General features: G+C 69.6%; 5 protein-coding genes across 8 annotated transcripts; 4 read left to right on the plus strand and 1 right to left on the minus strand.

Annotated features, from left to right (window-relative positions):
- The first annotated feature begins 659 nt into the window (after positions 1–659).
- LOC142601948 (acyl-coenzyme A amino acid N-acyltransferase 2-like) lies at positions 660–2,995 on the plus strand. Of its 2 annotated transcripts, none has more exons than XM_075753098.1 (4): positions 660–693; positions 1,376–1,846; positions 1,990–2,192; positions 2,392–2,995. In XM_075753098.1, exons 2-4 carry the CDS (start codon positions 1,384–1,386, stop codon positions 2,977–2,979), a joined length of 1,254 nt encoding a protein of 417 aa, XP_075609213.1. In that variant the 5' UTR covers positions 660–693; positions 1,376–1,383; the 3' UTR covers positions 2,980–2,995. The 2 variants fall into 2 exon arrangements, with proteins under 2 accessions (XP_075609213.1, XP_075609214.1); XM_075753099.1 differs by lacking the exon at positions 660–693 and adding an exon at positions 707–782.
- Positions 2,996–4,492: 1,497 nt separating this feature from the next.
- Positions 4,493–8,902, plus strand: ZP1 (zona pellucida glycoprotein 1). Of its 3 annotated transcripts, none has more exons than XM_075755492.1 (12): positions 4,497–4,689; positions 4,963–5,084; positions 5,178–6,465; positions 6,660–6,803; positions 6,913–7,097; positions 7,180–7,277; positions 7,485–7,612; positions 7,689–7,878; positions 7,993–8,143; positions 8,450–8,534; positions 8,636–8,757; positions 8,836–8,902. In XM_075755492.1, exons 1-11 carry the CDS (start codon positions 4,530–4,532, stop codon positions 8,740–8,742), a joined length of 2,658 nt encoding a protein of 885 aa, XP_075611607.1. In that variant the 5' UTR covers positions 4,497–4,529; the 3' UTR covers positions 8,743–8,757; positions 8,836–8,902. The 3 variants fall into 3 exon arrangements, with proteins under 3 accessions (XP_075611606.1, XP_075611607.1, XP_075611608.1); XM_075755493.1 differs by having other exon boundaries at positions 4,530–4,689; positions 5,178–5,510; positions 5,544–6,465; positions 8,636–8,902; XM_075755491.1 differs by having other exon boundaries at positions 4,493–4,689; positions 8,636–8,902.
- A 150-nt stretch (positions 8,903–9,052) lies between these two features.
- On the minus strand, positions 9,053–13,472 carry PRPF19 (pre-mRNA processing factor 19). The gene is made up of 16 exons (XM_075755494.1): positions 13,267–13,472; positions 12,906–13,055; positions 12,654–12,730; positions 12,423–12,564; positions 12,222–12,295; positions 12,041–12,103; positions 11,891–11,932; positions 11,721–11,795; positions 11,378–11,453; positions 11,044–11,153; positions 10,722–10,877; positions 10,562–10,631; positions 10,323–10,408; positions 9,963–10,133; positions 9,673–9,778; positions 9,053–9,535 (listed from the first exon to the last, which is right to left on the minus strand). The coding sequence occupies exons 1-16, from the start codon at positions 13,283–13,285 to the stop codon at positions 9,438–9,440; spliced, it is 1,515 nt and encodes a 504-aa protein (XP_075611609.1). The 5' UTR covers positions 13,286–13,472; the 3' UTR covers positions 9,053–9,437.
- An 870-nt stretch (positions 13,473–14,342) lies between these two features.
- On the plus strand, positions 14,343–16,027 carry TMEM109 (transmembrane protein 109). The gene is made up of 3 exons (XM_075755495.1): positions 14,343–14,575; positions 14,742–14,844; positions 14,967–16,027. The coding sequence occupies exons 1-3, from the start codon at positions 14,363–14,365 to the stop codon at positions 15,335–15,337; spliced, it is 687 nt and encodes a 228-aa protein (XP_075611610.1). The 5' UTR covers positions 14,343–14,362; the 3' UTR covers positions 15,338–16,027.
- A 901-nt stretch (positions 16,028–16,928) lies between these two features.
- TMEM132A (transmembrane protein 132A) lies at positions 16,929–23,167 on the plus strand. Its single transcript, XM_075755496.1, has 11 exons — positions 16,929–17,076; positions 18,013–18,227; positions 18,302–18,556; positions 18,659–19,032; positions 19,141–19,290; positions 19,564–19,756; positions 19,842–19,985; positions 20,098–20,300; positions 20,650–20,926; positions 21,125–21,316; positions 21,428–23,167. Exons 1-11 carry the CDS (start codon positions 17,010–17,012, stop codon positions 22,553–22,555), a joined length of 3,198 nt encoding a protein of 1,065 aa, XP_075611611.1. The 5' UTR covers positions 16,929–17,009; the 3' UTR covers positions 22,556–23,167.
- Positions 23,168–23,533: the final 366 nt, after the last annotated feature.

The raw sequence follows: 23,533 nt of genomic DNA on the forward strand, positions 1-23,533 counted from the left end.
GGGGGGGAGACAACAGCTGGAAGGAGGAGGCTCGGAGTGGGAAACCCACGCAGGATTTCTTCACCTTCCTGTTTTTTTTTCTTGTTCTATAAACGCCCCTTTCTGCATTCCTGGGGAGGGCTGTGTCCACAGCCTCTGTGTGCCAAACCAGTGGAGTGGGAGGGGGGCCGGGGGTGGCACTGGGAGGGGGGGAACACCAGGCAGCAGGGAGGACAGGCCCTCGCTTGCGGTGGGGAGCCCTGGAGTGGGGGGCACGGTGGGCCAGGGCCCACGGACTTCATCCTGGGGTGCCAGCTTGGGGGGCGGACGGACAGGGGGACGCAGGGATGAGCTTGTGGCCCCTGGGGGGAGCTGGCCCTGTCCCCTCCGAGGGAGCACGAAGCACTGGGGTGGGTTAATCACAGGGCACCCCAACGAGGCGGGGGGCAGAGCTCCCTGTTGTCCCCATGGAGGGGAAATTTGGGGTGTTCCCCCCCCCATGCCCAGGGCATCCTGTGTTGAGGGGTGCTGCAGGCAAGGGGTGAGGGAGCTTTGGGGTGCAGGGGAGCCGTGGGGCGGCTGCCAGCCTGGCTGGGGTCATCGGGCAGGAGGGCTCTGCCCTCGCCGCTTCCTGGGTTAATGTTTGCCGAGGCGATATAAGAGCCGTGCCTCTCCCCGGAGCTGCAGCACCAGCCCAGCCCTTCTCCCAGCCCGGTAAGAGGGACTTTGGAGCCCATCATCGTGGCTTCAGGGCTTACCCAGGCCTTTGGTTGGAGGGGGCGGCTGCTTTTTCCTGGCGTGGCGTACGTGGGCGAACTTGGCGTCTCTTCCCAGGGTGGGGCTGCGGCCAGCGTCTCGCCGGGCTCCGTGCCTGCTGCTGCGGCCTGCGGTGCCGAGGGGAGACGGGGGAACGGGGGGCTCAGAGCCCTTGGACCCCCCAACCCCGACCCCCTACCCTGCTCCGGCCATGGGGTGCAGAGGAGGAGGAGGGGCAGAGGGGACGGCGGGTGCTGGGGATGCCGGGGCTGGGGAGGCAGAAGCAAAAGGGGTGTCTGCGGGTGGCCCCGCTGCTGGGCAGGTTTTGGAGAGGGCTGCTGGAGGGGGGATTGGGGCTGGGGAGGTGCCGGGGAGGGGTGCAGTGCTGCGTGTCCTTGGGGAGGGGACCGGGGAAGGAGGGATGCCAGCGGGACCGGCTGGGCTGCGAACCCCAACCCCACGGCCCCTCGAGACATCCCTGGGGCCGGTCCCCTGTGCCAGCCCGGCAGTGGGCCACCAAGCAGCCCCCTCCCCGCTCGGGGGACACCCCACTGCTGGGGGGGGGGTGTGTGCGGGGGGGTGTGTGTCCAAAAGTGGAATGCTCGGGGGGCGGGGGGGTGACGCTCATCTCTGTCCCCAGGTTGCACCATGGCAGAGATAACGGTGACGCCGCAGTCCTCGCTGGCCGACCGGCCGGTGCAGGTGCAGGTGCGGGGACTGTACCCGTCCCAGCTGGTCACCCTGCGGGCATCGCTGACGGACGAACAGGGTGAATGTTTCCAGGCGCGGGCTTTCTTCCGCGCCGACGCAGCGGGCGAGGTGGATCCCGGCCGCCACGCCGCCCTGGGTGGCAGCTATGCCGGCGTCTGGCCCATGGGGCTCTTCTGGTTCCTGCAGCCCGACACTCTCTTCCGACGTCTGGTCAAGCGGGACGTGGCCGGCAGCCCCTTCCTCGTCCGTCTGGAGGTCTTCGATGGCCTCCGCCTGGTCACCGGGCCCCAGGACCAGCCGCTGGCCTCCTGCGAGGCCGAGCGATGGTACACGGGGCCCGGCATGCAGCGGGTGCCCATCCGGGAGGGCAGGGTCCGCGGGGCCCTTTTCTTACCGCCTGGTGAGCAGCGGGGCGCGGGGAACCCCGGGGATGCCGCGGGGCCGGGCAGGACCCCCCGCCTCGGGGTGTGGGATGGCACCGGTGGGTCCTCTGCCCCCCAAACTCCCCCCCCAACCAGTGACGGTCTCTCTGGCTGCCCGCAGGACCGGGACCCTTCCCGGGGGTGATCGACCTGTTTGGGGGTGCAGGCGGCCTCATTGAGTTCCGCGCGGGGCTGTTGGCCAGCCGGGGCTTCGCGGTGCTGGCGTTGGCTTTCTTCGCCTACGACGACCTGCCCCGCACCCTGACCCAGCTCGACCTGGAGTATTTCGAGGAGGCGGCTGAGCTGCTCCTCCAGCACCCCAAGGTGAGCAGGGATTTGCTGGAGACATCCTGGCCAGGGGAAAGTCCTGGTGACAAGGGACCTCCTGATAAGTAAGATGTCCTGGGGACGTCCTGGTGAGCAGGGATGTCCCAGCGATGGGATGTCCTGGTGACTGGTGACATCCCGGTGAAGTCCCGGTGAGCAGTGCTGCCAGCTGGGTCCTCTCCCCGCCCCGCTGCAGGTGCGAGGTCCCGGCCTGGGTGTCATCGGTGTCTCCAAAGGAGCAGAGGTGGCCCTGTCCATGGCCACCTTCCTGCCGCAGGTGGCGGCCACGGTGTGGATCAACGGCACGGCTTTCCTCCACGGCAACCCGCTGATCTACAAGGACCTCCGCATCCCTCCCATCCCCTACTACACCGAGCGCGTGCTCTTCACGGAGGTGGGGGCTTTGGACAACTCGGCCATCTTCGCCGACCCCCGGGACCCCGCGTACAGCGCCTCGGCCATCCCGACCGAGAAGATCCGGGGGAAGGTCCTCTTTGTGGTGGGGGAGGCCGACCGCAGCTTCAACAGCAAGCTCTTCGCCGAGCTGGCCATGGCACGGATGCCGCCAGAGAGTTGTCGTCTCCTTTCCTACCCCGGGGCCGGGCATTTGATCGAGCCCCCCGGCTCGCCCCTCTGCAGCATCTCCAGCATCCGGGGCACCCCCCGGCCGGTGGTGTGGGGGGGTGAAGCCCAATCCCACGCCAAGGCGCAAGAACACTCGTGGCAGGAGATTGTCCAGTTTTTGGAGCTTCACCTGGGTCCTGCCGCCACCATGAAGCTGTGACGGCTGCAGTGAAGCGGGGGGGCGGCGGGGGGGGGGGGAAAGGGGCTGGGTTGCCCCCCGGGCTCGTTGCCCCACTCAATAAATTGCACCCAGCCAGCCGGCGCTGCCTGGCCCTGCCTGCACTGGGGCTGATGATAGCGCTCTTGGATGAGGCCGTTAAAGTTTTGGGGGGGAGGGGGGGCTGCAGCCAAACCGTGAGCCAGGGTTCGGTGCCACGAGCCGGTGGGAGCTGGAGGTGGGTTTTCCCCCCGGGAATGGCGAGGACAGCGGCTCCCACGAGGCAGGAGGGGTGCGAACCCCCCAAACTGCTGCGGCTGGCGCCTGGGCTGGGATGGAGGATGGCAAACGGGCAGTCGGGCACGTTCACGCCCGGCACGTGCCGGGGCAGGGTGCAGGAGCCGGCCGTGACCGTCACACCGGCAAGGAAGAGGGAAGGGCGGGTGGACGGGGGGTGATTCGGTTTAGTCTGCAATAAAGATAAGCCCCAGAAGGGAAACTTCTGGAGAGGGAGGCAGAGGGAACCCGCAAAGCGCTGTGCTCAGCAGCCACCGAGGGGACCAAGGTCCTTCTGCCCCATCCCGGGGCACCGGTGAAACTCGGCTCCGGCTTTGCCTTGTGTGCCGTCACCACGGTGGTTCCCCATCCTGCGGGGACCTCGGGGGGATGAGCACCCCCCCCCGCCCCCCCGGCACAGCTGGCGGGTGCCCAGCACAGCTGGAAGGGGGGGGGAACACGCCACGACCACCCCTGGGCAGCACCCAGCCAGGCAGGGGAGCGGGGTGCTGATGAGCACCCCAGAGCAGAGGAAGGTGATGGCCGGGCTGGGGGGGCAGGGGGTGTCTCCTGGGGACCCCTGGCCCCACGCCGTGCTCGGGGCAGCAATCTCGATTCCCCGTTTGCAGGAACAGTTTCTCCCGACTCCTCGCTTCTGCGGGACAAAGTGCTCTTTGAAGGACTTTTGGTTCCAGCGGGGCAGAGATGGGGGGGGAGAGCAGCCGCTGGAGGGGGGGGGTGGGTGGATTTGGGGACAACTACCCTGTTCCTCGGCCCCCAGAGCTCACCAGGGCCGTGCCGCAGAGCTTCCCCGGTCCCTCCGGGTCCCACGGCTGCCCGGAAGCCAGATGCCACCGCTGTCCTCACCGGCTCGTGGCAAACCCCAAGGCTGTGTGGCAAGTGGGGAGGTGGGCACGCACTAGCCCCCTCCTCCCTCCCGGACGGCTCGGTCCAGCTGGGCATCCCGGCCGGTGCCGTCCCCATTCCCCGTTTGCAGGGACGGCGTCTCCTGCTGTGGGACAAAGCGTTTCTTTGAACGGGTTTTTTTGGTTCCTCTCCGGTCATCCTGGCACAGCCACGGGACGTGACCGCAGGCCTGGGGGCAGCGAGGTCGCTGGCGGCAGGGGAGCGAGGAGCCCTGGGCAGGCACCGTCCCGGCACGGCCCCACCGGTCATCTGACCCCCCCCCCGCCTCCACCGGGTATAAATCCATGACCCACCCCCCCCGGTGCCAAGCCAGGGAGAGCCCCGTGCGCCAACCTCGCTCGCTCGCCGCCATGGGACGGAGCTTCTCCTTCCTCCTGCTGCTGCTCCTGCTAGCCCCGGGGCCGGGAGCCACCTTCTCGCTCCTGCGGTACCGCTACGACTGCGGGGACTACGGCATGCAGCTGCTGGCGTACCCCACGCGCGGCCGCACCGTCCGCTTCAAAGTCATGGGTGAGTGGGGGGGCGCAGGCTGGCGTGAGCCCCCCCCCAAGCTCTCCTTGGGGTGCGCGTGTGCCGGATCGCCCTGGTTTTACCCCAAAACCTGAGTTGTCCTGGGGTGCTGGTGCCCCGACGGGATGAGTCCGATGGCTTGAATGGGGTTTTTGGTGCGGGGCCGTGCTGCCAGGGAGGGTTGCTGCGCGCCCGCCTCCCCGGGGAGCATCACGGCACCCGGTTGTGCCACCTCACCCCCCCCCCCGTCCCGTGCCCACGGTGTTCCCGCAGACGAGTTCGGCACCCGCTTTGACGTGGCCAACTGCTCCATCTGCCTCCACTGGCTCAACGCCGGGGCGGACGGCGCCGTCATCTTCTCCTCCGGCTATGACGGCTGCCACGTCCTGGTGAAGGTGAGGGTCCCGTCCCACCCGCGGTCCCTTCCCAGTACCGGCGGGCCGGGGGGGTGGGGTGGGGTGGTGACTGTCCATCCCTCCCCGCCGCAGGATGACCGCTACGTCCTGAGGGTGCAGCTGGAGGAGACGCTGCTCAGCGGGGTCCTGGCCGCCTCCTACGAAGTCAACATGACCTGTCCGCAGTCGAGCGACTACGAGATCCTCACGGAAGGCAACGTGCACGCCGAGCACCGGGGCGACAGTGTCCACCAGACCCAGGCTAATGTCCTCGTCCCCCTGTCCCAGCCTGGGCTCCTGCACCACGTGTCCCAGTCCTCCCTCACCCTCTCAGGACCCCAGCTCTCTCCCCAAGCCCACTCGGAGCAGGTTCACCCCGTGGCTCAGACCCAGCCGGTCCTGGTGCACCAACCCCAGCCCAGCCCGGTTCGCCCAGGGCTTCATCCCCAACCTGGCCAGGCTCGCCCGGGGCTTCAACCCCAACCTGGCCAGGCTCGCCCGGGGCTTCAGCCCCAGCCAGGCATCGTTCGCCCCATCACCCAGTCCCAGCGGGGCTTAATACGCCCGGGCGTGCAGCCCCCAGCCCAACCAGGGCTTCTTCGTCCGGGGGTTGTGCCCCAAAACCAGCCTGGGCTGGTGCACCCCGGAGCTCAAACCCAACCAGGGCTTCTTCGTCCAGGGGTTCAGACCCGAAACCAGCCTGGGCTGGTGCACCCCGGAGCTCAAACCCAACCAGGGCTTCTTCGTCCGGGGGTTCAGACCCGAAACCAGCCTGGGCTGGTGCACCCCGGAGCTCAAACCCAACCAGGGCTTCTTCATCCAGGGGTTCAGACCCGAAACCAGCCTGGGCTGGTGCACCCCGGAGCTCAAACCCAACCAGGGCTTCTTCGTCCGGGGGTTCAGACCCAAAACAGGCCTGGGCTGGTGCACCCCGGTGTCCAGTCTGGCTTAACGCACGTTGGTGCTCAAACTCAAGCGGGCTTCGTACGGCCGGGCGCTCAGCCCCAAAGCCAACCAGGCTTAGCTCGCCCCAACCTTCAGACCCACTCCCAGGCTGGTCTCCTCCACCCTGGGCTCCAGCACCAAGCTGGGCTGGTTCACCCCGGCTCCCAGTCCCAGTCCCAGCCAAGCCTGGTGCGGCCAGCTCTCCAGAGCCAAGCCGGGCTGGTACACCCCGGCCATCACCGACCGGGTCTCGTGCACCCAGGAGTCCAGTCCCGACCGGGTTTGGCACGTCCTGGGCTTCAAGCTCAGCCCCAGCTGGGTCTGGTGCACCCGGGACTGCAGCCCCAAGCCCAGCCCGGCTTGCTGCGTCCTGGGCTTCAGTCCCAGCCCAGCCTCCTGCAATCCACGGCTCTCTTCTACTCCTCGGCAGGGGCAGGTAAACCAACGTGGTGGGACGGAGGGGTGAGGCCAGGGCTGGGTCCTCCCTGGTCCCCAGAGCGGCGGGTGACAGCGGCGAGGGGACGCGGGGGTGGGCAGGGGGCTGCTCTGGCGAGGGGATGCTGGGGTGGGCAGGGCAGGGGGACGCTCAGGGGGATGTTCAGGGCAGCGTTCCCCTCTCTGCCACCCCAGGCACCCAGCTGACGCGGGAGCAGTGCCAGGTGGCGGCGGGGAGGATGCCCTGCGCGGCCCCGCAGGGTCGGGAGGCGTGCAAGCAGGCGGGCTGCTGCTACGATGACATGGACCGCGTCACGCCCTGCTATTACGGCAACACGGGTAGGACGCTCGTCCCTGGGGACGCCTTGGCCAGCACCCGCCGGGGTGGAGAAGGGGAGCCGCAGGTCCCCGTTGCTGAGGCTGATGGAGTCGCTCCCTCGTGCCGCAGCCACCGTGCAGTGCCTGCTGGACGGGCATTTTGTGGTGGTGGTGCCGCGAGGCCACAGCACCCAGCCCTACAACCTGGACAGCGTGCGCCTCGCCAGCACCCAAGCCGGCTGCGAGCCCGTCAGGGTGACGGAGACCTTCGTGATGTTCCACTTCCCCGTTACGCAGTGCGGCACCACCGTCCAGGTAGGGATGTGACCCCCCCACCCCTCCCCAGCCGCTCAGAGCATGGGTGAGGACCCTGACCCCGCGCGCGTGTCCGCCCCAGGTGATCGAGGACCGGCTGGTCTATGAGAACCAGCTGATCTCCACCATTGACGTCCAGGGGTCCCCCCGCGGCTCCATCACGCGGGACAGCGTCTACATGTAAGGGGAGGGTGGGCGAAGCCGGGCAGAGAGCTGGGCCCCCACCCTCTGCCTGCAGCACCCCATCTCCCTGCTCCCACCGGTGCTCCGTGCCGGGACCGGGGACCCCTACAAGCACCCCGGGGGTGCTCACCCCTCCTTGGGCTGGGGGAGCAGGGGGGGACGTCCCCAGCAGCCCCACGGCTCACCCCGCTCCGCTCCCTGCAGCCTCCAAGCTCGCTGCATCTACAACGCCAGCGACCTCCTGCCGCTCCGTATGGAGGTGGCCGTACCCCCCACAGCCACCCCCCTGGCCGTGCCGGGGCCGCTCGGGCTCCAGCTGCGCATCGCCACCGGTGAGCAGCCCACCGGCCGTCTCCCTCCCCGCCGTCCCCCGTTTTCAGCCCGCTCAGCTTCTCGCCCTTCCCGCAGACGAGAGTTACAGCTCCTACCACCCTGACGGCGACTACCCCTTGGTGAGGGTGCTGCGGGACCCCATCTACGTGGAGGTTCGCCTCCTGCAGAAGACGGACCCCAACCTGGTGCTGGTCCTGCACCACTGCTGGGCGTCCCCCAGCACCGACACCGCGGCCGAGCCCCAGTGGCCCATCCTGGTGGATGGGTGAGCCGGGGAGGGGGACAGGATACACGCAGGAGGATGGAGAGGGACTGGAGGTGTGTGTGGGGGGGGGGAGCGTCACTCGCACCAACCGAGGGTCCCCCTTTGCACGCCCAGGTGTCCCTTCGTGGGGGACAACTACAGGACGCAGCTCGTGCCCGTGGGACCGGCCTCGCCGCAGCTGCCCTTCCCCAGCCACTACCAGCGCTTCGTCATCTCCACCTTCACCTTCGTGGAGCCCCCCACCATGGCGGTGCTGGAGGGAGAGGTGAGGGGGGGCATCTCTCCAGGGGCTGGTCATGGGCTTCGGAGAGCCCCGGGGGTCCCCCTGAGCCCCCCGATGTTGGCAAGCCCTCGTCCCAACACCCTCAAACTCCCCCCCCCCCCAGCTGCCCGTGGTGCTGGCGCAGTGTCGCTGCCCCGTGCTGCCCCGCTCCCCCGTCCCGCAACGGGGAGCCCCGGCTGCTTGGGGTGCCCGTGCGTGTGTGTGTGGGGGGGGGGCTCCCTGGGGCACCTTCTCCAGGGACCCCCCAGCACCGCCGGCCTCTGACGCCGTCCCACCCACGGTTTCCAGGTGTACATCTCCTGCAGCGCTTCCGTGTGCCACCTCGCCCAGCCTGAGCCCTGCCGGCCCTCATGCCAGCTCGGGGTGCCCTCACGTAAGTTGGGGTACCGCCAGCTCCCCCCTGCCTCCTCGGCCGCAGCGGGGGGAACCTCCGCCTGTCCCGGCTTCCCACGCCAACCCCCTGCCCCTCCCCAGGAGCGCGTCGGTCTCTGGGGGACAAGGGGACAGCTGGAGCCAGGGGCACGGCCGCCTCCCAGGGACACGTCATCTTCCCCACGGTCCCCAAGCTGCGGCGAGGCTGAGCGCGAAGGCGCTGGGTGAGTGTCCCTCCGCTCCCGCACTGCCCCTTCGTCCCAGCTCTAACTAACTCTCCTCCTCCTCTTCCTCCTGCGCAGCTCCAGCCAGACACTGCCTGACAACTCTGGGCAAGCTGGAACAATAAAGCAGGGTTTATTGCCGGAGGCTGTGGTGGTGGTTTGTGTGGGGGACGGGAGGGTCCCCCAGAGCTGGCCGGGGGCTGCGATGGCCCCTGTCCCATCCCGCGCTTCTGCCTGCGCTGTCGGAGCCTCCTGGGTCCTTACCCCCGGGGGGAGAGGGGCTGGCACACCACGCTACGGTGAATAGTTCTTTATTTCATAATGAAACTAGGTAACCGCTTACAAAACCTGCAGTCCTCGCCTCCCTCCCTCCCGCCGCACATCCCCGCCGCAATCCCGGCCACAACCATCCACCAGCGCCGGGGTTGGAGCCTTTTGTTCCATCAGTTACAATCACAAAACAGAATCTAAAGGCAGAAAAAGACACAGACGAAACTGGAAAAGAAGAAAACTAAAACAACAAATCCATGAAGCAACGGGGAAGGTGACACCCAACTTCCCCTCTGCCAAAAGCTACAGCAGGGGAGCCCAGAGAAGTAACGAACCACCTCCCTCCCTCCCTCCCTCCCTCCCTCCCTCCCACCCCGACCCCCAGCAATACCCCGACCCCACGTCCGGGGCTACAGGCTGTAAAACTTCAGGCTCCGGTCCATGCCCGTTGAGGCGATGAACTTGGCGTGGTGGCCAAAAGCCACCCCTGTGGTGAGGCCGCTGTGCTCTGCCGGAAGGGAAGACGGACCATGGTTAGGGCACGGGCAGAGCCGGTGCCGAGGAACGCTCTGCACCCCACAGCTCGCTCCGCAGAGCGGGGAGAGCGTTTCCTCTCCCCCGCTTTGCCCTCCCACAGCCCCCCACCTGTGAAGTGGAGGATTTCCGTCCACTGCTTGCAGATGTAGATCTGGACGTCCGTCCCGCCCAGGGCAAGGTAGGTGCCGCTCTGGTCGAAGATGAGAGACTTCACCTGCGGAGGGAGAAGGGGATCAGGCCCAGGAAGCTCCAAACGGCTTTTCGGGGTGCTGGGGGGGGGGGGGCAGCGCCTCTGCATCAGGCTACCCCAAAGCAGGGGAGCGCAGCCAGAAGCAGGACCAGGATGGTGGGTGCTGCCAGTCAGGCCATTGGGGGGAAAGAAAAGGATGGTCACACACCTCAAAGTTATTGTCCAGCTGCAAGGTCTTGAAGTTCTTGAGCTTACGCAAGTCCCAGAGCTTGACAGAGGAATCGTCCGCCGCCGTGGCCAGGTAGTAGCCGTTCTCGGAGAAGGCGATGCTGGTGATGGGGCCCGAGTGCCCTGGGAAATTGGCCACGTTGGTGCGTTCCTGGGGATAAAGCAGTTGGAAATAGGCTGTGGGCGGGGAACCGCAGCTCAGCTCTGTGTCATCGGTACGCTTCAGAGTTAAAACGGGTGAAGAGACACCGCGCTGCGTCCGCAGCACCAAACCGAGCGCCCCCCAACACACCACACGTCCCCGTCCCCCCCATTCCTGCACACCCAGGGCCAGCCCCACCTTCAGATCCCAGATCTTGATCTGCGAGTCCATCGTTCCTGTTCCAAAAATGAGCCCGTCCGGGTGGAACTGGGCACAGGTGAGAGCTGCAGGGAGAGATTCAGAGGCTTGGGGAGACCCGACTTTTGTTAGCAGGCACCCCCCCTAGAGTTCTTCCAAGCTCCAGGAGCCACGAGGGGCAGAAAAATCCCTTCTCTCCAGGCTCACAACAGCCTCTCCGGGGTGGGAAATATTCTTACCGCAGCCTGAGCTCTCATCCGTCACCTTGGTGAGGACGCGGCCTGTCTGGATATCCGAGAAAGCCCAGTACTGGAAGAGAGGAACAGCGTGGTGGGTCCAGAGGGGTGAGAAGCGGCAGAAGGGGGGGGGGGGTACCTGTGGCCCGGGGACGGGTCTCACCTGGTCGTCGGAAGAGCTGAGGAGGTAGTCGCCTGTCGCGTGGAGGCTCAGCCCCGTGACAGAGCCCTCGTGGGCACGGACAACCTGCACACACGAGGCGTTGGGCACAGACCAGATCCGGATAGTAGCATCGGGAGAAGCTGAGAACACCAAATCCTAGACAGGGACGAGGCAGGAAAATCAGTATCAAAAGACTTTTGGTTCTTTGTATGAGAGCGCTTCACCGGTCTGCGTGAGGTGGAGGCCTCAGAAAAAGGCCAGAAAGGCCGATCTGGGGCAGCCTGGCTGCGAGGGAAGAGGACGAACAGGGGCCTGAACGCACCTGAGACGGGTGGAAGACGACGCTGGTAACCTTCTTGGAGTGCCCCTTGAGCGTCGCCAGGATCTGCTCCGAGCTCTTGTCAAAAACGATGACGTTTTTATCAGCCCCGCCTGGGAAACGAAGCAAGGAACGGTGAGAGACGGGAGTCTGTGGCCAACCAAGTCCAAGTTCACCCACCTTTCCTGGGAACCGCCATCCTGAGCAGCTTTGCCACGAGGCCAGAGAATCCCTCGCGCCCCTCGTCCCACCTCTGTCCCCCAAAAGGGACCCGCTCCCGGGCAGCCGCCGGCGCTGACACCACGCAGACCCCAGCAAGCGGAGGCAGCTCCCTTACCGGTGAGGATCTTGTTGGTGTCGGAAGGACAGAGGTCCAAGGCAAGGATCCCCGGGATGCTGGCGCTGTGCAGCCCCTGCGCGAGGTAGGAGGATGCCAAATTAACGCCGCAAGCAAGAAAACGCCCCCCAGAAGGAACTGAGAAGCCCTTGAGGGAGCCCAGCGTGTTTCATTCCAACAGTGAGAGCCCGTGCAACAGCTACTCCAGCACCAGTCCCAGCTGGCACAGCGTCACAACCTTCTCCTTGCTCTGCCAGCACCGGATCCGTCACTTATCGATGCTACGAAGAGCACGGGAGAAACCCGGATCCCCAGCCGTGCGGGGGAGTTTTCAAGCACTCACCACATGGGAGGCGACCTGCCGGTACTTGCTGAGCTCCTCCGGCTTCACCAGCTCCTCCGGAACCGTCTTGCCTCTCTGCAAAAGGAAAACGGCGTGGAGATGAACATCGGCCTCTCTTGGGGAACGTCCCGGCTGCTGCGGCGTCTTCGGAGCGGAACGGGGCCGCTTACCTTCTTACGCTCCGTGGTCAGCACCGTAGCTTTGTCTTGGAGCTGCAAAAGGAGAGAAGGGTGGTCAGAGACCGAGCGGGCTCCCACGGCGGGGGGAGGCCGGAGGAAGCCGCTGCTGCTGGCTGTAGCGGCCAAGCGAAGAGCTCTTACCTTCTGGATGATCTCGGGGGTCATGCCCGCAAGCTCTCCCAGATCCATGGACTCCCCAGCTCCCTGCGCGGGACAGAGAAAGGAGCTGGTTACAGCCAGAGAGGGAACACAGGGGAAACGAGGGGAGGTCGGCAGCGGGAGATCAATAGGAAAAGCGCCGAGACGGGCAGCGGGGACTCACCGCCACGTTTGGCTGGGAGGACGGCACCGTCTGGGGCACGATGAGGCCAGCCTGCGGCTTCAGGGTCGCCAAAGCTGCGGAGGCAGAGGAAGGCCATGAGTTTATCCGGCGCCCGAAGGGGAAAGGAGATGGGGTCCTACCTGCTGCGGCTCCTCCCCAGCTCCCCCTCCCTGCGGCCCGCAGCCCCTCGCCCCACGTCACCTTCTCTGGCGGCGGTGACCTCCTTGGTGAGCCGAGCGATGACACGGCAAGCGGCGTCGTGCTGGTAGAGCGCGTGGGACAGCTCCTGGCGCGTAGTCTGCAGCTGCTGGCGGAGGGTGAAGCTGTGCAGCATGACGGCATCCTAGCGGGACGAGGCAGAGGCGGGCAGGGAAGCGCGTTAAGCCCAGCGCAGGCAGCTGCCGGCGCTCAGCTCCGCTCCCCAGCACTCACCCACTCGTCCTGGAGAGCCTTCAGGATGGCCGGGATGCTCGTGGCAGACGGCGGCTTGGGCCGGATCGGGTGCGCGACTGCCAACGAGACAGCGCGAACGCATCAACCGTGACCTCGACGCTCCCGTCGATGCCGCGCCGCTGCTTCTCCGCTCCCCCCCCCCGGCCCCGGCCCCGGCAATCCCAAAACCCCCGCTGCTTCCCCCGGGAACACCGGGACGACCCCCCCCCCCCCCGCCCCGCTCCCCGTTACCTTTGATGTCGATGAGCTGTTCCTCGGAGAGGGGCTGGTTGTTGACGGGGTCGGTACCGTTCTCCGCGATGTATTTCTCGATCAACCGCCGCTCGTAGACGTGGTTGGAAACCGGGGAGACGCAGGGGTGCTCGGGCACCTCGTTGGAAACTGCGGCGGGGAGGGAGGGAGGGGAACGGGGGGTAACGGCACCGCCTCGGGCCTGGCGGGCCCTGCAGGCCACCGCCTCCCCGCCGAGCGCCAGGGACCCAACGGCCCGGTAACCCCACGGCCCGGTAACCCCACGGCCCGGTACCTTCACGCTCCCCTCTCCCCCCCCCCCCCCCCGCCCCGGGGCCTTCTCCGCCGCCTCCGCACTCACTGGAGCAGATGAGGGCCATGGCGGAAGCCGGGAGGCCGCGGCGCTCCTACTTGCGGCCCGCTCCGGTTCCGGTCTGCGGTTTACGGTTCTGGTGGTTGTTCCGGTTCCGGGCGGCGCGCGCGGCCGCCGCCGCCGCCACAACGTATCCAACGGACTCACGCGGGCGCCGCGGCCGCCAACCGGAAACGGAAACGCTCCCGGCATGCACCGGAGGGAGGGAACGGCGCCTCCCGGCATGCCCCGCGCGCCGCCGCGGGACCACGCCCCCCACCCCGCTTGGGGGGGGCGTACCGCGTTGCCATAGCGACCGTGTCCCGGCATGCAACGGGCGCGCACGGTGCCTCCGGACTACAGTTCCCGTCGTGCCCCGCGGCGGCGGGCGGCACGTTAGGTCTGTCCGCGCGCTCCGGCCCGCCCGGCTCCGCAGCGCCCCCAAGCGCCCGGGGGGGGCCGGGGTCGGGGGGGGGGGATACAACGGGGTGGGGGGGACCGGGACTGGGGGGACGGGGGGGGTGTCCCGGGGGTGGGGGGGGCTGGAAGGGGTACACCCCGCCGGGGGGCTGAGGGGGGGTCCCCAGCGAGGCGGGGGGGGGGGGGTGGGGGGGTGTCACCCAGGGCACCCGGTGAGCTGGGGGGGGGGCTGGGAGCAGTGGGGTGCCCGCAGGGTCTCCGGGGGCGGGGGGACAGCGATGGCTGCGGCCTGTCCCGGAGCACCCCGCTCCCTCCTCCGGGGCAGGGGGTGCCGGGCCCCCCCCCCCCAGCCTGGCCCGTGCCCTTGGCCATGGCGGGTGTCCCGGCCGGCTGACTCCCGTCCTGCGGGGAGCCGGGGCAGCTCAGCCGGGGGGGGGGGGGGACACACTGGGCCCCACAGGCTCCCCTCCCGCTCGGGGGACCCCAGAGGGCGGGGGGGGGGGGGGGGACACACACCCCAGGGACGGTTCTGGGACGGTGCCAACGCTTCTGCTTACGGCTGGCGGAGGAGGCCCCGGCACCGAGGGGGGGAAGGCGTCAGCTGCAAGGTTGGGGGGGCACCGGGGTCCCTCACCGCTCCCACCCCGCTCCCTCTCTCCCCACAGGACTGGAGGCAGGACCCAAAATGGGGGGCGACGTGGGGCGCCGGGCCTTGCTGGCCGTGCTGCTGTGGGTCCCCTTCCTCGTGGCGGCGGCAGCGGGGGACCGGCCGAAGGACGGTCAGGACGGTTTTCAGGGCCGCGTCGTCGCCGATGACCTGCTGTCGCGGCTGGGCCGAGCCGCCTGGGAGGCCCTGGAGAGCTGGGTGGGCCCCCAGCCCCTGCGCCTGGCGGTGGAGGTGAGGTCCCAGTCCCACGGCGCACGAGGAAGCCGTTCCCCGGTGTCCCCTCCTGCCCCGCAGGGCAGGGACGTGGGGTGCTGCGTCCCCCCCTAATCCTTTTTCCGCGCGGTTTCCCCCCGCTGCCTCCGGCACGGCTGGCCCCCAGCCCCGTCTCTCTCCGCAGAGCCTCGCCGCCACCCTCTGGGTCGTGTCCTCAGGGATCTCGGCGGCCCTGACCACGCTCTGTGGGATCCTGGGGGATCTCCTGGCCATCTCCGGCGTCAGCGGTGAGCCGGGGGGCCGGAAAACGGCAGCCGGCGGGGTGGGAAGCAGCTCGGCCACGGGACGGGTTTGGCACCCGATGCCAACGCCGTGGCCGTGCCGTCGGTGACACCCGCCTCCCTCCCAGGGGACCGGTTGGTGCGTGCGGCGGCGCTGGGTCCCCGCGAGGTGGAACGGGTGCTGCTGTGGGGGTTGGTGGCCCTGGTGGGCTCCTGGCTACTGTCACGGCTACGGGGGCTGCTGCTGCCCGTGCTCCACTGGGTGAAACTCTGCTGCTTCCTGGGTGCCTTCCTCCACGTCGCGGCCTCCCAGGAGAGCCCCACGGTGCAGGCGGGGATGCTGCTGGGGCTGTGGGTGCTCTACGCCCTCCTGGGGCGCCTGGCGGGGCCCCCCAGCCCCATCACCCAGCTGGATGCCACCGTGCGCAGCCTGGAGTGGAAGGTGGAGGAACTGCGACGACGGCAAAAGTGGGGGGGCCCCCGTAACCGGGAGGAGTGAGCCTTCCCCCCCCCGCCAAAAGGTGGACAGCCCGTCCCGCTGCACTGGCCCCAGCGCGCCCCGTCGGCTTGGCTCCGTACCCCCAAGCATGCGCCTTCCCCCGCTGAGCCCCCACTGCCCTTCCTCTGCCCCCCAACACTTCCCCACTTCTCCCTGGGGGCTCTACTCCCCTTAGCCCCCCGCCCCGGGGGTGGACACCAGCCCGGGAGCCCCCCCTCCGTCCCACTGGGGGCACAGAGGAAGGGCCCCCCCCCCTCAGTGCAGCACCCCCAAAACTGGGGTCCCACTCCCTGCGCACACGCCACAGTGCCTTCGCACGAGCCAAGGGTGCCTTCCCCCGGGGAGGGGTCGGGGGTCCTCCTATGGCCCTGGAGGCCCCCCTGTGCCCCCCCCCCAAACCCCAAATCCAGGTCTGCCACGGAGCGGAGGACAGGACAGCACCCTGATCCCCACTCGCCCGGCCTGGCGGCGGTTGTGCCGGCTCTGCCAGTGGCTGGGCACACAGTGGGGAACCCGCTCCCTGCCCCCGGGGCACCTCCCCAGCCCAAAACGGGGGCTCTGCTTGCACGGGGGGGGGGCACAGCCCCCCTCGGGGCCGGCAGCCGGGCCCCGTGCTCTCGGTCCTTGGGTTTTAAGCTGCTTTTTAAATGGTTTTGATAAGTGTTTCTGAATAAACACGGTTTGATCCCGGCCTGGCTCGGCTGTTCTCCCCACGGCGAAGGGGCACGGAAGGGGCACGGCAAGCGTGGGGGCTCCCCTCGGGGGGTCCCCGGCCCGCCCCCCCCCCATTCAGGGTGGACAGACCTGGGAGGGGCACGAGTGGCTCGTTTGTGGGGTGCGAGGTGGGTGCTGCGCACGTCCCTCTCCCTCTGTTTGCCGAGGAGGAGGAGGAGGAGGGGGGTTTATCCGTGCCAGGATCCGGCCCTTCTCCGTCCGCATCGGCCTCCAGCCGTCCTCTGCTCCCTCCCGCGTCCCCAGTCCCTCCCAGTGCCCTCCAGTGGGGCTGGCACAGGGGAGGATGGACACCAGTGGGGATGAGAGCCCCCTCTCTGCCCGAGGCGTGTCCTGGAGTGGGGATGGAGACAGGGAGCAGGGATGGGGAGTGGGATAGGGATGGGGATGGGAGTGGGGATGGGGAGCGGAATGGGAAGGGGGAGTGGGCATGGGGATGGGGAACAGGGATGAGGATGAGCGGGAATGGGGAGCAGGGATGAGGATGAGGAGCAGGATGGGGAGTGGGATGGGAATGGGGAGCAGGGATGAAGATGAAGATGGGGATGAGGAGTGGAATGAGGATGGGGATGGGGAGCAGGATGGGGACAGGGAGTGGAATGGGAAGGGGGAGCGGGCACGGGGATGCGGAGTGGGATGGGGAACGGGAATGAGGATGAGGAGGGATGGGGAGTGGGATGAGGATGGGAAGCAGGGTGGGAATGGGGAGCGAGGATGAGGATGGGGAGCAGGGATGAGGATGAGGATGAGGATGGGGATGGGGATGGGGACGGAGCGGTGCCCGGCGCTGCGCAGGGCGGTCAGGGCCGGTGTTTAGGACCCGGCGGGACGAGGCGGCGCCGGTGCCGGTCCCGCCCCGGCCCCATTGTCTGGGCGCGGAGGCGGAGGGACGGGAGCGGCGGCGCCGCTCGCACGGACGCGCCGCGGAGCCCTCCCGGCCATGGCTCCCGCACCGGTACCGGGGACCCGGCTGGCGCTGCTGGCCGCCGCCCTGCTCTGCGCCTCAGGTGAGTGCGGCGGGGCACCGGCACCGGCACCGGGCAGCGCCGGCAGCCCCGATCCCGGATCCGCACCCGATCGCGGGGGGGATCCCCGCCACCCCGCGGGGGATCCGCTCCCGCCGGGATCCCGCCATCCGGGGCGACCTGCCTCCCCGCGTTCGGGATCCGCTCCCCTCCGCCATCCCGACGGGAGCCGCTCCCCCTCCGCGACCCGGAGGGGATCCCCCCCCACCCCCCCCCCCCCCCAGGAACGCGGGGTCCGCTGTGATCTCAGCGGGAATCCCCTCCCCATCCACACGGGATCCCGCTTCCCACGGGAACCCCCCCTCCCTCCGTCCCCCAACCGCCCGGGTCCCCCGCGATCTGCCCGGGGAGCTGCCCCCTCCCATGCCCACGGGGAGCTGTGGATCGAGTGGGATCTGTCCCCGGCCCCGTGGGTAAGCTCTGCCCGGGCATCCTGGTGGGATCTGTTCCGTGCCCACGGGGATCCCTGTGATCCGGGTGCCCTGACCCGGGATCCCCCCACCCTGCGGCACCCAGCACCGCGTCCCTCTCCCCACGCTGCTGGCAAAGCCGGGCAGCCTGACGAGCGCCGCTTCGTTAGCGGGGAGCAGGCAGGCCTCGGGGACCCTCAGCGCTGACCCTGGCGCTAGTGGGGTGTCACGTCACCCTCCAGCACCCGCTCCCGGGGCACACGGCGGGCTGCGACGGTGCAGCATCACACAAGGGGACACGGGGGTGACCCTGTCTCCGAGGGGGGTGGGATGGCGTGGGAGGCGTGCGGTGCCACGGCACGGCCGAAGCCGGGTTTCTTCTCGCGGCGCCGAGCTGGAGGCTCAGACGTGGAGGTGGGCGCAGAGACCCCCCCCCGCTCGCCGCCCCAGAGCAGCCCTTTCCCTCCACGGCCCCCGAGGCCGGTGACACGGGCCCTTGTCCTTGCAGCGAGGGGTGATGGGGACCCCCCCGACCCCGTGTACCTACCTGCGGACCTGGAAGTGCTCGGCGTGCCCGAGTACTACCGGCTGCAGCGGGCAGACCAGGACTTGCCCGCCAACGCCTCCCTGCACGCCCGCACCGAGACCTACCTGCTGCTGCGGCACGGCTCTGCCGCGCAGCCCCTCGTCCAGGCCACCTACCCACCCTTCAGCACCCGGCAGGTAAAATGGCCCCCGCCGCCCCCGCCGCCCCGGGACAGCCTGTTTCCCCGCTACCCGTCCCCGTCTCTTTGCAGGAGGTGCCCACGGAGAGCCCCCCGGGGAGGGACGGCTCGGCAGCCTGGGCCATCCGTGCCGTCTCCCTCGAGAGCGCCGTGTCCCCGGCCGAGCCCTTCGCCCGCGTCCTCTTCCACCTGCAGGGTCCCGACTGGCTGCCTGGGCAGCGGGACCACCCCGGGGAGCGGGACCACCCCGGGGAGCGGGACCTACCCTGCGTCACCCTCCACGCACACCACCGGGGCCGGGTGGCCCGTGGGACCTGCCGCCTCCAGGTCAGTGCCACCCACCGGCGCTGGAGCTCTCCCCCCAGGGCCCCCCACCCCCCCTGCTCAGCACCCCCCCTGAGCTGGTGCTGAGCTCTCCCCTCCCTCCAGGCACCCCTGGGCGTCTGCGTGGTGGAGCTGGAGATTCCCCCGCGCTGGTTCTCCCCAGCCCCGCGTAGCCGCCGGCGGGCAGCCGAGCCCCCCGGGCACCCCGAGCCCCCCGAGCCGGCTGAGCTGCACTACGGCGTGGCGGGGCCGGGGGAGTGCGGCCGTGCCGGGAGCCGGGACCGGAGCCGCGTCGGGGAGGCACCGCGGTACCTGGGCGCGCTGGAGCTGCGGGCGGCCGAGCCGGCACGGCGGCAGGAGGTACGGCTGGACGACAAGGTGCTGCTACGGGTGCCGGACGCCACGCTGCGCCCAGGGCAGCGCTTCACCGCCACCGTCACCCTGCGGCACAACTTCACCGCCGACCAGCTGATGCTCCGGTGAGAACCACCACCCCCCCCCCGCCCGGGTGGGTGAGAGACCCCCGCAGAGGGTGGTGGGTGCTGGTGGGGGGGGACACATTGCGTGACGGGGGGGTCTGCTGGCAGAATCAAGGCGAAGAAGGGGCTGCAGGTGGTGGCCGCCCGCCCCGGGTCCCCCACGGCCTGGACCGCCCAGCTGGAGCGCACCCGGGGCCCCAAGCACTCCACGGCCGTGGTGACATGCCGGCGGAGCGGGGATGCCCGCGGCGGCTGGAGGTAGGGACCCCCGGTACGGGAGGACGGGAGGGGGCTTCTGCATGGGGGACCAGTGCAGCCCAGTAGTGCCCAGTCAGAGCAACGGGGACCTGTGCGTGACTCTGTCCCCATCCCAGTAAGACCCAGTTGGAGCAGTGGGACCTGTGCATTGCACCGCTCCCATCCCAGTATGGCCCAGGGGAATCTGTGCGTTGCAGTGCTCCCATCCCAGTATGGCCCAGTGGGGGGGCTGGGGGGCACGGGGCAGCCCCGACCCCCGTGCGGTGGGCGCAGGGTGGCCGACTCCGCCGCGTTCCTGCACCTGGACCTGGCGGTGGAGAACGGGACGGGGGGGCTGGCGCCGGCGCGGCCCCTCACCTGGCAGGTGGAGTACCCCGGCCAGGACCCCGAGGCCCAGAAGGACAAACTGGTGTGGGAGATCCAGGTGTCGGAGCGGGATGTCCGTGCCCTCGTCCCCCTGGTGCAGGTGGGTGCCCCCCACCCCGGTTCACCCCCCCACCCCGCTCCCCGGCGCCGTGGGGGCTCGCGCTCAGCCCCGCTCTGCCCCACAGGAGCTGGAGATTCTGAATACGGCCCCGCTGACGGGGGTCCCCCGCGCCGTGCCGGTGAAGCTGGTGGCGGTGGAAGCGGGGGGCGGCGTGGCCGAGCTCACCGAGCCGCCGGGCTGCGAGTCGGCCGACAAGCAGGTGCTGCAGGTGAGCGGGGCTCTCGGCATCCCCCCGGTGTCCCCCACCACCAACCCTGCCCGGGGAAGACGGGGGGGGCTGCCCGCTCCCCCTGTTCCTCTGCGTGCCCCCCCCCATCCAGGTCTCGGATGCCTGTGACGCGGTGTTCGTGGGGGGCAAGGAGAGCCGGGGGGCACGGGGGGCGCGGGTGGACTTCTGGTCCCGACGCCTGCACGCCTCGCTGCGCTTCACCGTCTGGGCACCGCTGCTGCCCCTGCGCGTCCAGCTGGGCGACACCGCGCTGGAGCAAGTGCGGGGTTGGCGTCTGCCCGGCGGCCCCGAGAGGTGAGCCCGGTGCCCGGGGAAGGGGGGTGTCCCCGCCACTGCCCCCCGCCACTGCAGGAGTGGGGAGCCGGGAGTGGGAGGGGGTGCTGAGCCCCGGCGCGCTTGTGACATGTACCCCTGCCCTGCTGAGCTCTGTGGCACTCGTGACACGTGTCCCTGCCTATTGAGCCCCACGGTGCTTGGGGCGTGCACCCTTGCCCCACCGAACTCCATGGCACCCATGAGATGCCCCCCTGCCCTGCTGAGCCCCCGCGCACTCGTGACACGTCCCCCCCACGGCGCACACCTCGGCAGCCCCACTGAGCCCCGCAGCGCCGGTGCCACCGGTGTGTGTCCCCCCCACCCTCAGCGCCCCGGCGGAGGCGGAGGAGCCCGGGGAGGATGCTGAGCGGCGAGCGCGGGGCTGCCGGCCCCAGTACCAGCGGACGGCGGTGAGGGTCCTGGCACACTTCGTGGCCCACCCGCTCGACGGTGGCCGTCACCTCGCCTACCTGCCCGGCCCCGACTGGCTCCTGGATGTCACCCACCTGGTAGCCGGCCGGACCCGGGTGCAGGACCCCCGCGTAGCCTCGCTGGAGGGGGGGACCGTGGTGGTCGGCCGGGAGCCTGGGGTCACCTCCGTGGAGGTAGGTTTGGGGGTTCGCATTTTGGGGAGGATGTGGGGGTTGGGGGGGGGGGGGTCCTGGGGGCAGAGGGGAGCTGGGGGTGCAGGGGCCAGGTAGAGAGAAATGGGGGGCTGGGGGGGCCAGGGCAGGGGTGGTAGAGGATGGAGACACAGAGACCGCGAAGTTTGGGGGCTCACAAGGTCCCCCCCGTGCCCCCAGGTCCGCTCCCCGCTCTCGGACTCCATCCTGGGGGAGCAGATGCTGGTGGTATCGGAAGAGAAGGTGACGGTGACGGAACTGCGTGCCCGGGTGGTGTCGGGGCTGTCCCTGACGCTGCGGGCAGAGCCGGGCCACCCCGCCGTGGTCACCGCCACCGCCCAGGGGACGGCCACCCTGCGTGCCCCCAAGCAGGTGAGAGGGGCAGGGGGCTGATCCTGGATGCTCGGGGGGAGCGGTGCCGGGGTGGTCCCCGGGTCCCCCGTGCCCCCGCCCCGGTGCCATCCCACCCGGCATCCCTGGCAGGAGGCGACGCTGACGGTCTGGCTGTCCTTCTCCGACCGCACGCTGGCCCCGCTGGAGCTCTACGGCTGGCAGGATACGGCGTTGACCGTGACCTCGCTGGACCCCTCCGTGGCCACAGTGGGGGTCTCGCCCGGGGTCCCCGCCGCCCGCCCGTGGGTGGTGGTGGAGGGGCCGGGGCGGGGGGCTCTGCTGCAGCTCAGCCTGCATCCCCCGGACGCCTGTCGCCGAGGCCGGCACCGGGCAGCCGCGCTGGCCACCGGCACCGCCTGGCTCGAGGTGGGGGCCAGCCGGCGGGCCCCCACCCCCGGCAGCCCCCGGCCCCACGGCGGCCGGCCCCGGCCCAGCTCGCCCTTCCCGCGGGCAGAGGGGGCCATGTCGGGGGAGGCGGTGACGGCGGCCAGCGAGCCGCGGCGGAGGGACCCCGCCGGCGTGGGACCTGCCTCCACCAAGCTGCAGGGGCTGGGGTCTTCCTCGGAGGAGGAGGAGGAGGAGGAAGGCTATGGCCACAACCGCGCCGGCGGGGAGGAAGAGGAGGAGGATGAGATGGTGAAGGCTCCCGAGCGGGTGACCGACCTGGAGATCGGCATGTACGTCCTGCTGGGTGTCTTCTGCCTGGCCATCTTCATCTTCCTCGTCAACTGCATCTTCTTCGTCCTGCGGTACCAGCAGAAGGAGCTGCCGGATGCCGGCGCGGCCCCCTCAGCCCCCCAGCCCCACAACTGGGTCTGGCTGGGCACCGACCAGGAGGAGCTGAGCCGGCAACTGGACCGCCGGCAGCCCGAGCCCCCGGCCCCCGAGGCGGGCACCGAGGCCGGGCGCTGCTGCTGCGGGGTACCCCCGGGCACCGCGCCGGGCTCCGAAACGGGGGGTCCCCCCAGCACCCCGACGCCCGGGGCTCCCCTGCCCCGCAAGGAAGGGGGTACGCCGGGGGGCGGCCGGAGGAAGCGGGTGGAATTCGTCACCTTCGCGCCCCCCCGGGTCCCTGAGGAGCCCCCCCAGCCCGCCCCCAACGTCCAGTCCATCCTGGTGGCCAGCGAGGATGACATCCGCTGGGTGTGCGAGGACATGGGGCTGCGGGACCCCGAGGAGCTCAGGAGCTACATGGAGAGGATCCGGGGCAGCTCCTGACCCCGGGGGGCTGCCCCCGGCCCCCCAGCCCCGGGCAAACCAGTAAGGGACCGACTTCCTCCCCACACCGCCCCGGGGGGGGACACACACACCCGTCCCCCCCTTTCCCCTGCCTGCGGCGGGCTGTGCCGCTCCTGGGGACCACTGCCCGTCCTGCCTGGTGGCCCGAGCCCTGCCCCAGCGGGACCACCCAAGGGACCGGCCGCGGATCCCCGCAGAGTGTGTGTGTGTGTGGGGGGGTCTCCACTCAGCTCAGAGCATCCCCCTCCCCGGGGTGCGCAGCAGCCCCCCCCCACACCTCTCGGTGGCGTTGGGGAGGAAGCCGGGGTGTCCTTACTGCTTTGGGTCTCATTGCGACGTTGTGTTCATAGTGATGATGATGATGAGTCCTGTGATCTGATCCCGGGGAGGGTCCCGTGCCCCCCGCCCCATGGGGAGGAGGGGGGGTGCGCGCCCTCTCCCCCTTCACCCTGCCCACGCATCCGTTTTGTACGACTGGCATTTTCTACCCGTACCGCCCTGGGAAGGGGCTGCCACGAGGGGCTGTTATTTATGGAAGATTTTTAATTCTGACGTTGTTACAAAAATAAAATATTTAAAAAAGACAAGCAGTTCGTCGTGTGTCCCCCCCCCCTCCCCGCGCCGTGGCGTCTGCTCCCACCACTGAGTACCGGCGGGTCGCATCCTGCCACCGTCCCAGGGCAGGGGCAGCAAGGATGGGGGATGATGGAGGCGCGGTGCTGGGGGCACCGCCGCGGTGCTGTCGGCAGGGACCGGCTCTGCCAGGCACGGCCGAGCCCGCTGGGCTCCCGGGGACGGACATGTGCCCTTGACGTCGGCTCCACGTGGGGACAAACGTGGGAGCTGGTCACGGGAATGGCTCAGGGGTTGGTCCTGGCCCTGGCCCAGCCAGGGTGACCTTGGGGCAGGGGACCTCCTTCCTCCCCGTCCTGCCGTGGGGAAGGGGCTGCCACGCTC

Source organism: Balearica regulorum, chromosome 5 (assembly GCF_011004875.1).
Source record: "Balearica regulorum gibbericeps isolate bBalReg1 chromosome 5, bBalReg1.pri, whole genome shotgun sequence".
Lineage (NCBI taxonomy): Eukaryota > Metazoa > Chordata > Aves > Gruiformes > Gruidae > Balearica > Balearica regulorum.